Source organism: Berghia stephanieae, chromosome 2 (assembly GCF_034508935.2).
Source record: "Berghia stephanieae isolate SIO BIC M18660-M18661 chromosome 2, UCSD_Bste_1.3, whole genome shotgun sequence".
In the NCBI taxonomy this organism is placed as follows: domain Eukaryota; kingdom Metazoa; phylum Mollusca; class Gastropoda; order Nudibranchia; family Aeolidiidae; genus Berghia; species Berghia stephanieae.
The window spans coordinates 56,944,986-56,960,259 of record NC_088361.1 but is presented as its reverse complement, the minus strand read 5'-3'; the positions used below and the strand labels follow the sequence as shown (position 1 = coordinate 56,960,259).

At 36.6% G+C, this 15,274-nt stretch overlaps 1 protein-coding gene across 7 annotated transcripts in view; it reads right to left on the bottom strand.

Moving 5' to 3' along the window:
• Nucleotides 1-8,690: 8,690 nt before the first annotated feature.
• The window catches only part of LOC144965201 (serine/threonine-protein phosphatase 2A 55 kDa regulatory subunit B alpha isoform-like), a 50,063-nt gene continuing 43,479 nt past the window's right edge, over nucleotides 8,691-15,274 (bottom strand). For all 7 annotated transcript variants that reach the window (XM_078900284.1, XM_078900283.1, XM_078900281.1 and 4 more), the window contains one exon: nucleotides 8,691-14,665. In XM_078900284.1, coding sequence (XP_078756410.1) covers nucleotides 14,389-14,665 — 277 coding nt within the window. In that variant the 3' untranslated portion in view covers nucleotides 8,691-14,388. The remainder of the gene's footprint in view (nucleotides 14,666-15,274) is intronic.

Genomic DNA, 15,274 nt, shown 5'->3' with positions numbered 1-15,274 from the left:
TAACTTCGTGTTGAAATTGACAATTTTGGCTTTGTCAGCTCCTTTGGGGGCAAATTATTTCTTTTTTACTTAGAGTTGAGCTCAGGAAAAAAATACACATATTGTTTATAAAAAGATGGGTATTGTTAGAAAGTTACAGACGTCTGGCTTGAATATTTATGAAAATACGGCATTTTGAAAACGGACAAAAGGTTGCTTTCAAAACAGCCCAAATTTGGGCGATTTTCTACAAATTTCGAAATAACATATCTTTTTACATTTTTAATAATTTTTATACCATTTTAATCAGGAAAAAAATTTCTACCCATTGAATGCTACTTAAAGACAATTTTATAAATCTAAATTTGGGTTTTCCGTACCTACTAAAGGTGTCCCATGAGCTGTTAAACCCTTAAAATAATAAATATAAAACATGGTTCTAAATCTAAAACAGTTTAGTATATTGTTTAAAAGATAAGGGATGCAATAACAACAAATAAGGTAGTATAAATTCATTTCTTCCGTATAGTTCAACTGTTAAAAACATATTTTGACCATACAATTTATATATGACTGTTTACCATTTTCTTGCTCAGATTGTTTTGTACAAAATATATAGCTCTGAACATTTTCATACCAGATAGTTCGCAGTCATTTAAAAAAAAAATCATACTTTAACTTATAATAAAGTGTAAAACATTCAAATTTGTAGGGGTTTTTTTTTTGCGAATAATCTGAAATTTGAATGTATACAGTTTTAGACGACGGTACATGCAACTGCAACCACTTATAATGCAAAACATTATGCAAATTTTTTTTTTAATATAGATATCAAAATTTTCTAATTCTTAGATTTAATGCTATATTGTATTTTTTCAAACACCATTATTTTTGGAAGTAATATTTGAGACACATAAAACCAAAAGTAGCAATATTCAATGAAGTAATATTAGGAAATTCATTGACTTAAGTTTGCAATCTAAAATTTTAGAAAGAATTTATGGAATATTTAAGGGGTTTTTCTGTAGGTCTTTGGTGGTCTCGATATCTCAGTTGGTATAACACTCGCTTCATACACAAAGAGACTAGGATCAATCCCAGGTGAGGTCGATATGTTTTTCTGAGCTCTTGTCCACCCAGCAGTGATTGGGTAGCTGGGTGTGTTATATCTGGTGGAAAGCAGTTTGAGATATACTCTATAGATTTGTGAATCCTCTGTCAATTGACTGAAATCAGTCAACTTGTCAAATTTTACAGAGGTAAAAGATGAAAACCTCCCACAAACATTGTCATATAAATGGAATACATTACAAGGCTTATATCAATAGCTAACTTTTAGTGACTATGGCTTAGCTATGCTCTTTTTAAAATTTCAGTGTATGAACGCATTCCGGTGTAGCTATTTTCACACTGCCTTCCTTTGCTTTCCAAACCTGACCGTTCACAGGTAGCCAATCCTGATGGAGTGACACATTTGACTATTTCCCTTTAGCCGACTTTGACTACTTTGAAATGCCTGACTTAAATTTCATGAAAAACTAAAACGCAAACCCCTGGAAGTGTGGTCTAGCGAGTTCTAATGAAATTGAAACTAACATTGGTGTTACTTTACTGGTTCCTACTGTTGATTGCTTCACATTAACTAACAGGTTGAGGATGTTTCAACATTAATTCGTCTACCTAATTAATTCCCATACAAATAAGTTTTCTGTCATTGTTTTACTCTAGCATCCTGGGTAGGGTCTTTTGACCTCTCATGGTGGGCAGGAGGTTGCTTGCTGTCTTCTATCCCCGCCCTAAGTCTCTTTTTTTTTTTTTATTTATTTTTTTTTTTTTGGGGGGGGGGGGGGGGGTTAGTTGCTTTCTGTCTTTGTTTTGGAATGGGATCACTTGGTTTTGTCCTTACGCTTCAGGAGTCCTTGGTTGAGAGGGAAACAGTCAAATGTATACTATTAGTTTTGGGAGATGATATTTTTTTTGCTTGTAAATCATCTCTCTGTTGTGTACTGTTATGCTTTCTTTTTTTTAAAATATATATAATTGCTTTGTAAACAATAATTGTCTTAGACATGCGACTTTTAGATGAAATCAAATTAAAATAAAATTCACTTGATTCATCCCATAGGGGATATCTGTCTCTAGGGCATATTCCAAGGGAAGACTGGAATAACGTCGGCGTCAGCCGCAGTGCAGCGCGCAAAGTGAGCTAAGACGAGGTGACTTGCTCAAGGCCAAACAGCGTAGTGGTGGGTGATCGAACTCTGTACCTTTCGGATACGAAGCAAAGAGCCTACTGCTGACCCCCTAGTACACCAATAGCATGCTCTTGGAATCTACATCTCCTTCCTAATAGAACCATTCGCCTTTGTCTTACTCTTTCTTGTGTGCTTCTCAAAGTAAATGTAGAATTTATTTTACTCTCCCATATTCTACTGGTGCTAAAATGACCTAAATGTTTCATAAAAACCGTAAAACATTACTCTAGCATCCATGCTGTTCCCTCTCTATTAATAGCTACTCCGGACGATTTTTCAAATAAGCAGGGCTGAGAATCTTCCGCCTAAAGGCGGATTTCCGCCTAAATGGTAGTTTATCTCCGCCCATCCCATCACATTTCCTCCTTTTTCAAATTTGCCGTGTCAAACATTTTCCTCAAAATCACCATTATGTCTTATGTCATATTTTGACACCTGTGCTCAGTCTCGTGAAATTTGGTGACAGTCCCGTTTTTATGACGTTGGGCCAGACAGTATGGCACCAGATGTCACAATTGACACAGAAGACCAGTAGTGTTCTTTGATTAGTTAGTTGATGGTGGAAGGGGATGGACAAATGGGTCTGGATTTTTGTCCCCTGTTGTAGGTACCTATTGCCTTTTTAATAATCTCTCTCTCTCTCTCTCTTTTTTATTTTTTTTCCCTCTGCCTTTCTTTCTATTTCTCTTTTTTCTTTATTTTTTTTTTCTGATATAGAATTCAAAATGTCAATACATAAGTTATTCGGGTAAAGAAGTCTCTCCTCCTCCCCCCCCCCCCCCCCCCCCCCCTATCTCTCTCTCTCTTTCTTTCGCAACTATCCATTAAATCATCTGGTATATAGAGATGATATATTAGAACAAAGCAATGGTGATTGGCTTAGTTTGATCTTTTTTCTTTTTACCTTTGGACTATGGCTTTAAATTTGAGAGATTCTTGGGTTGTATTTATAAGCTGAATAACTACTAGGTTTCTTTGCTTGTGTTTGATCGATAGACCGAGAAATTTTCCTCCTTTTTGACAAATTGCTATTATCATCACTGAATAAAAAAACACTCACCAAAACCACGACATCAACATCTCTACCACCGCTACTATTAAAATCACCACCACATCATTATCCCTACCACCACTACTACTACAAATAGCACCACATCATCCCTACCACCACTACTACTACAACTACCACCACATCATCAACCCTACTACCACTACTACAACCACCATCATATCATCATCCCCACCACCACTACTACTACAATCACCACCACATCATCATCCCTACCACCACCACCACACCATCATCCCTAGCACAACTGTCCACAACTACCACCACATCATCATTCCTACCACAACTACTACTACAACCACCACCACATCATCAATCCTACTACCACTACTTTAACCACCACCACATCATCATCCCTACCACCACTACTATTACCACCACCATCACACCATCATCCCTACCATCTCTACTACTACAACCACCACCACACCATCAGCCCTACTACCACTACTACAACCACCACCTCATCATCATCCCTACCACTACTACCGTCAACCGTCATCCCTACCACCACCACTACTACAACCACCACCAAACCATCATCCCTACCACCACTACTACTACAACCACCACAACATCATCCCTACCACCACTACTACTACAACTACCACCACATCATCATTCCTACCACAGCTACTAAAACCACCACCACACAATCATCCATACTACTACTACAATCACTACCTCATCATCCTTACTACTGTTATTACTACAACCACCACCACATCATCATCCCTACTACAACCACCAAATGTTGTAATTACACTTTCAACATTTGAAATTCCACCGAGTTGTGTCAGAAATTGCTGCAAGACAAATTTTGGATCGCATCTCAGTAATTTTTTGTGAAATTCAAATCTATAGGTTATGGTCGCATGAATCATAATGAATGGGTCATGATCTTCACGATGAAAAATTTCCTCCTTTTTTGGAAAGTACACATCTAATTCTAAAACTTTCGATACACAATCAACGTGGTAGGGCAATTAGTTAAAAACGTTATGCAACTTTGGGCTTTTTTGGGTAGAATTTCAAATGGGCAAAAAACCCATTTTCAAACCCCACTGACTGAAAGGCCGGGGTGCGAGTCCTGCTCTGAACGGTGCATTGTGGAATCCTTGAATAAGGCTCTGGACCCACATTCTCGCATCGCACTTGGGTGTAAATGAGTACATGGCGTTGTTTTTGTCACAACTCATCTATAACTTTAGACAGCTTGTATACTGAAACTCTTTCTTATGGAAACAATTCTTTTCAAATATTTCACATAGTGCTGAAAGCTGCTGATCGCAATATGTTTCATTAAGAGACGCATTCACCATCGCAGGTCAGATTTGAAAAATATTTGTGGCTTTGTCATACTTAGACGAAATGTCTTTATTTTGGGACAGAGCACAGGAAAACAAGTACAGTTGCTGACACTTTTGGCTGAACCTTATTGCAATGTAGTCTTTCCGTTTTTTAAATATTTCAGTTCAAACTGCAATAAAAGTGTACGCTTTATTACGCTACAGTCAAATGCATAGTAGTTATTGTTTTGGGAATATAATGAGCCTGCACTTTTGTCGGGATGAGACTTTTAGGTAATCCCAAAGTATGTGTATACTGATAGAAAGCTCTTGGAATATACATATATAACATGTTCCCTATTTGAAGAATTCTCCTTGTCTTACTTATCTCGTGTATTTTTAATTGTAAATCAAAATATTTGACTACAATTTTCTTCCTTATGAAAATGACTTAAATGTGTTGCAAGCGGCGTAAGTCTTAAAAACAGGTAAGTGATAATGCACCCTGGTCCCGGCGTTGTGTCCATGGACACTTTTAACACATAACGACTCAGGTGTGAATAAGTACCTGCTTTATATTAGTGTTGTCTCAACTTCAGCTCGTATATCACCGAACAACACCCGCTTGTTTACATTCCTTCTGTATCAGATGGAACTTTAATAAAATAATATTTAAAAATTCCCTTTATTCACCCAATATGGGAAATTTGTCTAGGGAACAGTGGAATTGGAATAACCCAGTCAGCCACAGTGCAGCGCCGCAAATTGAGCTTGGGCGAGGTGATTTGCTCCAAGGCCACACAGCGCAGTGGCGGGTGATCGAACTCGGTACCTTTCGGATACGAAGCAAAGACCGTACCGTAGAGCCATTCTTAAAATGAAAATAAATAAATTTAATGTTTTGACAATTTCCGGAAAATTTAATCCGACTCAAGAAAATTTGGCAACGTGAAGCTCGGCTTTATATCCATAGATTTGCCCTATACTGTGGCCACGTGCAGTCACAAAACTTAATTTATTGGAATTGTCTATAGGCAATGATTGATATCCTATGAATGGTACTAAATGTACCTAATAAAAAAATGATAAGAGATCTGTAACAGTATGAAATCAACAATTGATATAAACTACTTGTTATGTAGTGGTAATAAATGAAGCACTTTGATTATGATTATTCTATTGAAGTATTCCTGAAAATATGTGTTGACGTCATGACCCCCAAGTCGCGAGATGGACTCAAGATAGTTAAGTTTGAGACCACTTTTTTTTTAATGTAGTAAAGTAGTAGTGATGGCGTTGATTGTAGTTGTAGTGCTTGTCTCTCGGAGCCAAGCGGAGGAGCCGCAACAGTCGGGTCTTGGGTTCGACTCACTCCCATCGCCGAAAAGTATTTATTCTCTATTGTCCTCTGGCACTTCTTTACTTACTTAATTGCAGTATTTTCATTCATAACTTTTTGTGCAAAACTGAGACCGAATTTCTGATACAATTGAAAAAAGATGTCTATATGACAAGACCAATGACAACTACGTACTAATGTAAAAGATCCATCTTTTTTTATCTCTTAATATTTCATCCATACCCAACATCGACTCCGATACCCTCGCCTTTTATGAAACCAGTCAACGACAACCATTGAAACGCACCTTCTCCATTCAGTCTCAAGCTCAGCTGAGTGATTTCACGACTGAAAGTCGCTTCCACTTCCACTCCGTTTGTGTCAGTTGTTGCCGTGTAAACATCGAAAAGAGGCGAGGAAAAAGCCAGCAAAGCGACCCCACTCTGACCCCTAACATGGAGAAATGATTATTAAGAAAAACATGTCTCTCTCACACTCACAGAGATCGTTCTCCTCCAGAAGAAAAAAAAGTAGTTTTTGTTTTTATGGGCTTTACGGCGCTTGCGACACATCCAGGTCATATCAGCGCCAGTAAAAAGAAGAAAATGGAATAGTAAATCTATTCTAAATTTACAATCAAAGCACCCCCCCCCACCCCCCCCCCCCCCCCCCCCCCCCCCAAAAAAAAGTAAGATGCAGGGGATTTGTACAAATAGGGAACAGAAGAGTCAACGATCAAGCATTTCATCGATGTGCGAAATTTTGACACAACCTAAAATTCTCACTTGCTGTCCTAATGCCAGCAGGCATAATGGGCAGAAAGTAAAATTCTCACCAATGCCCAAAGAAATGTTTTGTTTTTAAGGGTTTTACGGCGCTTGAAACATATTCAGGTCATATCAGCGCCAGTAAAAAGGAAGAAAATGGGATAGTAAAAAGTTTTAGAATTAGAATTACAATTAAAGCATCCAAGGTAAGACAAAGGGAAATTGGGTCAAATAGGGAACAGATGTAGATTCCAAGAGCACACTATCAGTGACCTCAATTTGAGATCACCTAAGTCTCATCCAGACACAAGTCAAGAGGAACACACTCAAATGTTCACAAATCATATATAATACATAAACAAAACACAATACAGTGCACAAGAGATGATTTACAAGGAAAAAAATTTCATCTCCCAAAACTAACTATACATTTGATTGTTTCCCTCCCAGCCAGGGTATCCGGTCAGGGCCAGGACCAAACCAAGTAATCTCATTCCCAGACAAAGACAGAAAGCATGTTGGAACATATGGGGATAGAAGACACAGTATGTACCTCCCTGCCCACTATGGGAGGTCAGGAACACCAACAAGCAAAGTATCCCGTTGTGAAGGATACATTCAAATGTTTACAAAATACAATAAGTACTCAAAACTAAATATCATCTCCCAAAAGGGTACTATACATTTGACTGTCTCCCTCCAGTTAAGGATCCTGACACACCACCAGGAAAAAATCCGAGTAATCTCAATCCAGAAGATTAATTCCTCCATTTCCATCTCAGCAACAAATTGTAAGCGCAGGGGAAATCAAATTATGGTCCCTTTCCAGTACAAAGATACAAAGCCAGGTGGAAAAGACAAGATCCTTCACTATTGAACGACCTAAGTGTCCCCCCCTTTAAGGGGAATTCCACTCATTACACCCTTACACCATGACGGGAATTACACCTGTCTCCGAGCTAAGCCAAATAAGAGATGACAACGGGGATATAAGTATAAGACAATAAGGGTCACAAAAAACATAATTGTTTTGTTTAACAGATGTACATTCCAAGAGCAAACAATCAGTGTACTTAGTTTGAGATCACCTAAAATTCTCACGCAAGACACCAGCACAAGATCCCACTAAGAGGAATACACTCAAATGTTTACCAATTACAAATCATGTTTTTTAAAAAAAACAGTATATATAATATCTCTCAAAACTAAAACTTAAGTTTCGACCGTTTCCCTCCCAGCCAAGGACTTCGGGCAGGGTCAGGACAAAACTAAGACAAAGACAGAAACCATTTGGAAAACAGATACAGGAGGGGGGGGGGGGGGGGGGGGGGGGGGGGAATAGAAGGCAGCTAGTACCTCCCTGCCCACATTGGTAGGCCGGGAACCCCACCCAGGCGCAGACATGATATACAACTATAATAAAGATTGGGGGGAATGTTTGTTTGTATTTAAGGGTTTTACGGCGCTTGCAACACATTTAGGTTATATCAGCGCCAGTAAAAAGGAATAAAATAGGATAGTAAAAAGTTCTAGAATTACAATTAAAGCACCCAAGAAAAAGTAAGACAAAGGGGAATTGGGAACAAATGTAGATTCCAAGAGCATACCACCAATGTACTTAGTTTGAGATCACCTTAAGTCTCATCCGGACACAAGCACAAAATCCAACAAAGAGGAACACACTCAAATGCTTACATTATACACTAAAAATAACAAATATAATAATACATAACAGAGAGATGATTTACAAGGAAAAAAATATCATCTCCCAAAACAATAACTATGCTATGCATTTGACTGTTTCCCTCCCAGCTAGGATTCCGGCCAGTGCCAGGACAAAACCAATTAATTTCATTCCGAGACAAAGACAGAAAGCATGTTGGAAAACAGATATAAGGGGATAGACGACACAGTATATACCTCCCTGCCCGCTATGGGAGGTCAGGTTCCCCACCCAGTTGGGGGGAATTATAACATCATAAAACAGCAATATAAAGTATTTCAAAAATATATTTTTAATCATTAACCATATCAAAAGGGATGATGTTCACATTAACAGTAACTTTCACATGTTTACAAAAAGGTTGAATTAATATAAGACTTCTTTGGCAACACAAAAATTTCACTGACATTCCCTTTCTCACAAAAAAGATCTTTCATACAATCTGTACAATCTAAACTGAAGGATAAAATTATGTTACATTAAATATCACTCCCTTCAAAATGATATTCAAACTCCAATGCATAACCTGACATGCATCCTGGCATACATAACAGCCATACAGTATAATAATGCATACCATGTACAAACTATACAACATAGACAAACAGTCTGCTCACAATTTTGCCCACATAATCCAGGTAGAAACTACATTCATTTTGCTGATTATGAGGAGGAATAGTATTCAAACAACACGACAGTTCATGAAGTTTTAACTGCCTTTTTCCGATACCACTAAACAGAATTAATATTATAAATTGTGTATCTTTAATGCGTTGATCAAGAAACCAAATGCAAATGATGTGATATACGGGGTGCATTTTAATTTTAAAAACATCAAACCTGCTGCATTTAGAATAAGTTATACGTGAGAAAAATATTTATCTCAAATTTAACTGTTTTCTTGTCTAGTTTAATGACGTTTACCAGTTTAGGTCAGGGATAACGATGATTGTGGTTCAAACATTGAAAAGACGGGAGAACAAGAGCTATTTATCCATCTTTCTCCTCTACGGGATACACTTTCCAAAAATGCATAAAATACACTTTACAACTGAATGACTAGAGAGGGAAAAAATCCCCCAAAGAAAACTGTAATCTGAATTTCATATCTGTGAAGGTCTTGGCTAACTAAATGCATTTCAATGGGGATTGAATCATTAAGGGCCTTCGTTCATTAAGCCCCAATATTATTGGTAATTGAGTTAGTGCAATTTAAAAAATTGCAACATATCTTGAACGTGCATAATAACACCCATTCTTAATGTGACTTATTTTCTTTAAACTTCAGGTGAAATAAAAAAAAAAATTGAGTCTGCTATGTCATTTCAGCGCAGAAGAAGAGGAAAATGGTACACAAAACGAAAGGTCACCAATTTAGGATATACATGTTTGTTTTTAAAGGGAAGGAAATGGGAAAGTAAAAAGTTCTAGAATTACAATTAAAGTACCCAAGAAAAGGTAATGTCTCGTTTTTAAGGATTTTACGGAGCTTGCAACACATTAAGGTCATATCAGCACCAGTAAAAAGGAAAAATAAGGGATAGTAAAAACCTCTAGAATTACAATTAAAGAACCCAAGAATAGGTAAAGGGAAATTGGTTCAAATAGGAAACAGGTGTAAATTCCAAAAGCACACTATCAAAGTATTTAGTTTGAGATCGCATAAATGTCTCATCCAGACACAAGCACAGGTCCCCGCTAAGAGGAATATACTCAAATGTTAACAAATCATATTTAATATTTAAAGAAAACATAATACAGTACATAACAGAGAGATGATTTACAAGACAAAAATATCATCTTCCAAAATTCTAACTATACATTTTTCTGTTTCCCTCCCAGCTAGGGTATCCGACCAGGGCCAGGACAAAACTAATTAATCTCATTCCAAGACAAAGACAGAAAGCATGTTGGAAAACAGACATAAGGAGATAGAGGACACAGTAAGTGCCTCCCTGCCCACTATGGGAGATCAGGAACCCCACCCAGTTGGATACACTTAATTTCAGTGCCCACAAAAGTCTTGGGTCAGAGGTGCCTAAGGAAGACATTTGTGATCCTTACAAAAATAAAGGACGCAAATCTGTTTTATGTTTACTTATGTTAAGGGTTTTACGGCACTTACAACACATTAAGGTCATATCAGTGCCAGTAAAAAGGAAGAAAATTGGATAGTAAAAACATTCTAGATGTACAATTAAAAGAACTCAAGGAAAAAGAAAGGAGAATGGTTCAAACAGGGAACGTGTAGATTCCAAGAGCACACTATCACTATACTTAGTTTGAGATCACCTAAAAGTCTCACCCAGACACAGTAGAAGATCCCACAAAGATACACTCAAATGTTAAAAATAAAAAACAATGTACATAACTCGAGAGATAATTTAAAAGGGAAAATACATCATCTCCCAAACTATAACTATACATTCGACTGTCTCCCTCCCAGACAAAGACTCTGGCCAGGTTCAGCACAAAACTAAGTAAATCTCATTCCAAGTCAAAGCTATTGGAAAACTAATACAAGGGGATAGAAGACACAGCAAGTACCTCCCTGCCCAGAATTGGAGGTCGGGAACCCCACCCAGGGCGCAAATCAGATGGAGTATGAGGATTAAGATAAGATGAGATGAACTTTAATAATTTAAAAAAAAAAAAAAAAAAAAAAAAAAACCACAGAAATTGCAGTGTTCACATGAGGGCTCTCTCTCTCTCTCTTAACAGTGTTGAGTTGAATTAAACATTTACCATACTAAGTTCATGTCAAGAGCCATAAAAACAAAGATAGATATGTTAGATCCTGCTACTTTAGCAAAAATAACTAAGATAAAAGGGACAAGATTGGTTTAGATAAGATGTCTAGGTGTGCTTTTCAACACATTATGGTCAATTCAGTGCCTTTGAGAGGCAGGGGGCTATTAATCATTCATTGCACTTCTCACATAACCAACCTGCGCCTTTAAAATATTGGTCTGAAAAGCCAAGCACCTATATAGCACCAAATGCAAAATAATTACAGGTAATTGAGGTAAAAATGCAAAGACAATATATATCAAATGTCTCAATCAGTCAATATAAAAAAGTTTTTAAAAATCAAAGAAGACAGTTGTGAAAAAAAGGTGATGAATAGCAAAGAATTGGGTTTTACAAAGAACATAAGTACATCCTTATCAACAACAACAAAAAATTCTCTCACACAGGCATCAAAGCAAATGACACAATTACCAAACAACAATCTTGAAATGTCATTTTAATTGCACTATTTGACAACATCCAGGCCTGCATGTGTTGTTTTCTCTTTATTCTATATTAAACTTACAATAGCAACAACAAACATTGATATTCTAAATTAATAGGGAACAGCTTATGATTAACCTCTGAAAATGGCACTTTACTATATAAAAGGGAATGCTAAGTACGATGAGAATCATTTGGATGATAAAATGTATGTACAGTCACCAAGAGCAGGGTATAACAAAATAAGTGACAGGAATTACCAATCCCTGAAATAAAACTCAAATGTATTTCTTTTACATGAACTTGTGACACGTGTATGTCATAAGCCTCTTTAACCGGTCTAAGCATTAAATGCTGTTATCAGAATTTTTTTTTTTTAAGTTTTTCATCCAGGAGAAAGAATATTATTACATCTAAGATCATTGGATATCATTAATCTGCATCTTGAAAATTTAGAATGAAGACTCAGTTAAAGGTAAACAACATTGGAAGCCAGCGTCGATCATTTCTTTAATCTTCTGACCCATCCGATAATATCCAATGTAGCAACATAGGGATGATTGAGTAAAATGGTGCACAAGACACCCGCATCAAGGAAAACATATCTTGCGACTTTGAGATTACAGGTGTGTGAGAGAGGGTCTCAGAAGAACTTTACCCCTGATAGCGCGGGTTTCCCACAGAAAGAGAAACAGTTGGTTTCCATAACACATATACTGGCAGACTTACATAAAAAGCGATTTCTAAGAAGAAGAAAATAACAAAAACTCTGCAAGTCCTGGTAAAAATCGAGAAAATTGACACAATGAAGGGGTCAAAATATAGAGAAGAGATTTGAACAGAAGCCAGCAAAAATTAAAGGACAAAAGCTACACAACATTCTCCACTATTAAAGGGAAATCCAAAACACCCACATCAAACATTTTGTGAAATTTGAGATAGGTTTTAAAAAAAACAACAAAAAAACTTTTCAGATACAACAGCAGCATATGTGCATTGCCAAAACAGTCACAAATAGGTGTAAAGATATAGGATGTACAAAGACAACAAAAAAGATTTATCCAAGAACCCTACCCATTTGGAAAGTATGTTATTCCCCAACCCACCTGGTCCAGTCCTTTTAGTCTTAAACCCATATGCAACAGTTTTGGATCAAACCAGAAAATAAAGGCCGTAGTATGTCTGAGACAAACTATATGACAAAGGACAGAAATGACTATGAACAAAATTCGAAAATTCTTTACTTTTTTGAGGGGGGAGAGGAATACTTGGGATTCCCAGCATAATGCTATTAAATGTCCCGTACAAATGCTGGCAAATATAAATAATTGATTTGGAAACACTAATACAATGTTGTAAACACACCCAGATGTCTATTGAAACAGAAGCAAGATGAAAATTATATTGTTCTGGGTCGGCAGCCCAGTTTCAAGATGTGAGACTCTACAATTGATGCCTGCTCCACATGAAAAAGTCACCACGCGGAGCATCCCAAATTAAATATGGTCATGATAACCCTTGGTGACTGGCAACCTCTCTGAGATATTGACTGCAAGACAATTTGAGCACACCGCTTCCCAGAAAAAATCTGTGCAATGTGTTAGGTGCATCTTAGCGCTGACCAGCAACACAAAAAGATAATACTTTCACATGAGCAATCATTAAAAACACATCCCTTTTCATTGGTTAACATAACATTGGTATTCAGGTTTGGTAAAACCAACCACACATTAAAACCTTTAAAAGGTAAGGAAAGACAATGACATGGCAATGAGTATAAACACAATTCTTTCAACATTTCACCATCCATATGCAAGCGGACCCAATTATCCAACCTGCAAACCATTCACACCACCAAAACACTATCAACTTCCGCCCTGTCTTAAACATAAATTTTGACATGTATTGCGCTGGGTCTTTATTTTTATCAGAGTGGCAGTATGCAATTTTTTTGGCTAGCCTCAAGTTCTACTAATTATACAATGAATGGTTAGAATTTTTAGAATCAAGCTCTGTTACTGAAAACAGGTAACAAAATTATTTGACTTGCATTTATGTTCTTTTTCTAGAACTGAAATCAATAAAATCCTGGGAAAATTGCTTGCTCATCAAACGTTGAAACATTGCACTAATATTGCAAGGTATAAATCGAGTAGGTACAACATTTGGATTTCAACAATTATACTTTGAAAACTCCTAAAATGCAAAAAATTTTAAACAATCCCCCTACAATCAGTCTACCATAAAGATTACAATATTGTACATACACACAGGAACAATATCAAAGATTCAAGGGTAACTTGGTCCAGTATAATGTGTATCAGCCTTATCACAATTTGTGTCTGAAGATAAACACATGTACAACAATACTGTCTTTAAACTAAGCCGGTGAATTCTCACACGAGTATCAAATTACATGGTGTTAGTACTAGTGCCGAGTATAATAATCATAATGACGGCAGGAATGCATGGTCTTCACCAAACAAGGTTCAACAGAAAATTATACCACAAGTCACAGATCTGGCAGCTTCGTTATGCACCATGGGCGAATCAAAATCGCAAAAACGGGGAATGTCTGATGATCCAGGCAACTAGAGAAAAGAAATGTCCAGATAAAGGACTCCATTGTTGAGCAGGTAAACTAGCTGTGCCCCATCAGACTCCCAATTTTTGCAAACTCTTGATGCTTTTTTAAAAGCAGACGAGTCTGGAAGAATTAAATACTAAGCCTAACTAATCCTTACTCGAAAACACATATAAATTGTTTGTAGCAGCTATAGCAACAATGTTTTCCAAAGGATGCCAAGCGGTATGAAGTATTTTCTTGTTAAAATCCAAACAATCGACACTAATCTCATCTTTCTTCCGTTTGCCTCCTGTGCAAACTTTTCGAGGTTTAAGTACAGTCCTTGGTTTTGTTATTTCCCTGCATGCTTCAAGAGTGCAGTCTCTCTTATTATCACGATCAAACATCCTAAAGAAATTATTATAGGACCCAGTCATGATATGCCTGAGGACAAAAAGAAATTTTTTTTAAATATATGACATTACCAATGAACTATGAAAAATAAGTAAATTGTCATGAATGAAAACATTAAGATAACCAAAATTAACAAATTATGAGAACAATCATGAATATAAAACTGCATACATTATTATTTTCAAACTAAATGGAAATTCCAAAAATACAATTAGAAATATTCGAAATCAGCATATATAAAGAGAAAAATCACTTTAAAACCGCGATTGTCATACGATCATACGTTTTTGTGTTAACTGATTTTCTGACAAGATAAAAAAGAATTATTTTTTTAAAACATGACAATGTACAGAAAACACTGATCTCAAATAGAAAGAAAAAGTATTCTAATACTTAAAAGGCAAACCATTTGCCCAATCTATCAGTGATCAGCTGTCACCAAAAAAACCTTGAAACATCCATATTCATATTTCATAAAATAAAACTCTTGATTGAAGACAAAATGAGCCTGGTTTAGAAAAAGGGTTGAGAATTAAGTGGGTGTCAGTCAGAGATGTGTCAGTAACACACATGATCATGTGTCATGCTTAATGCACAGGCTATGAAACAATTATTTACTGTAAGAATTGAGCATGGCAG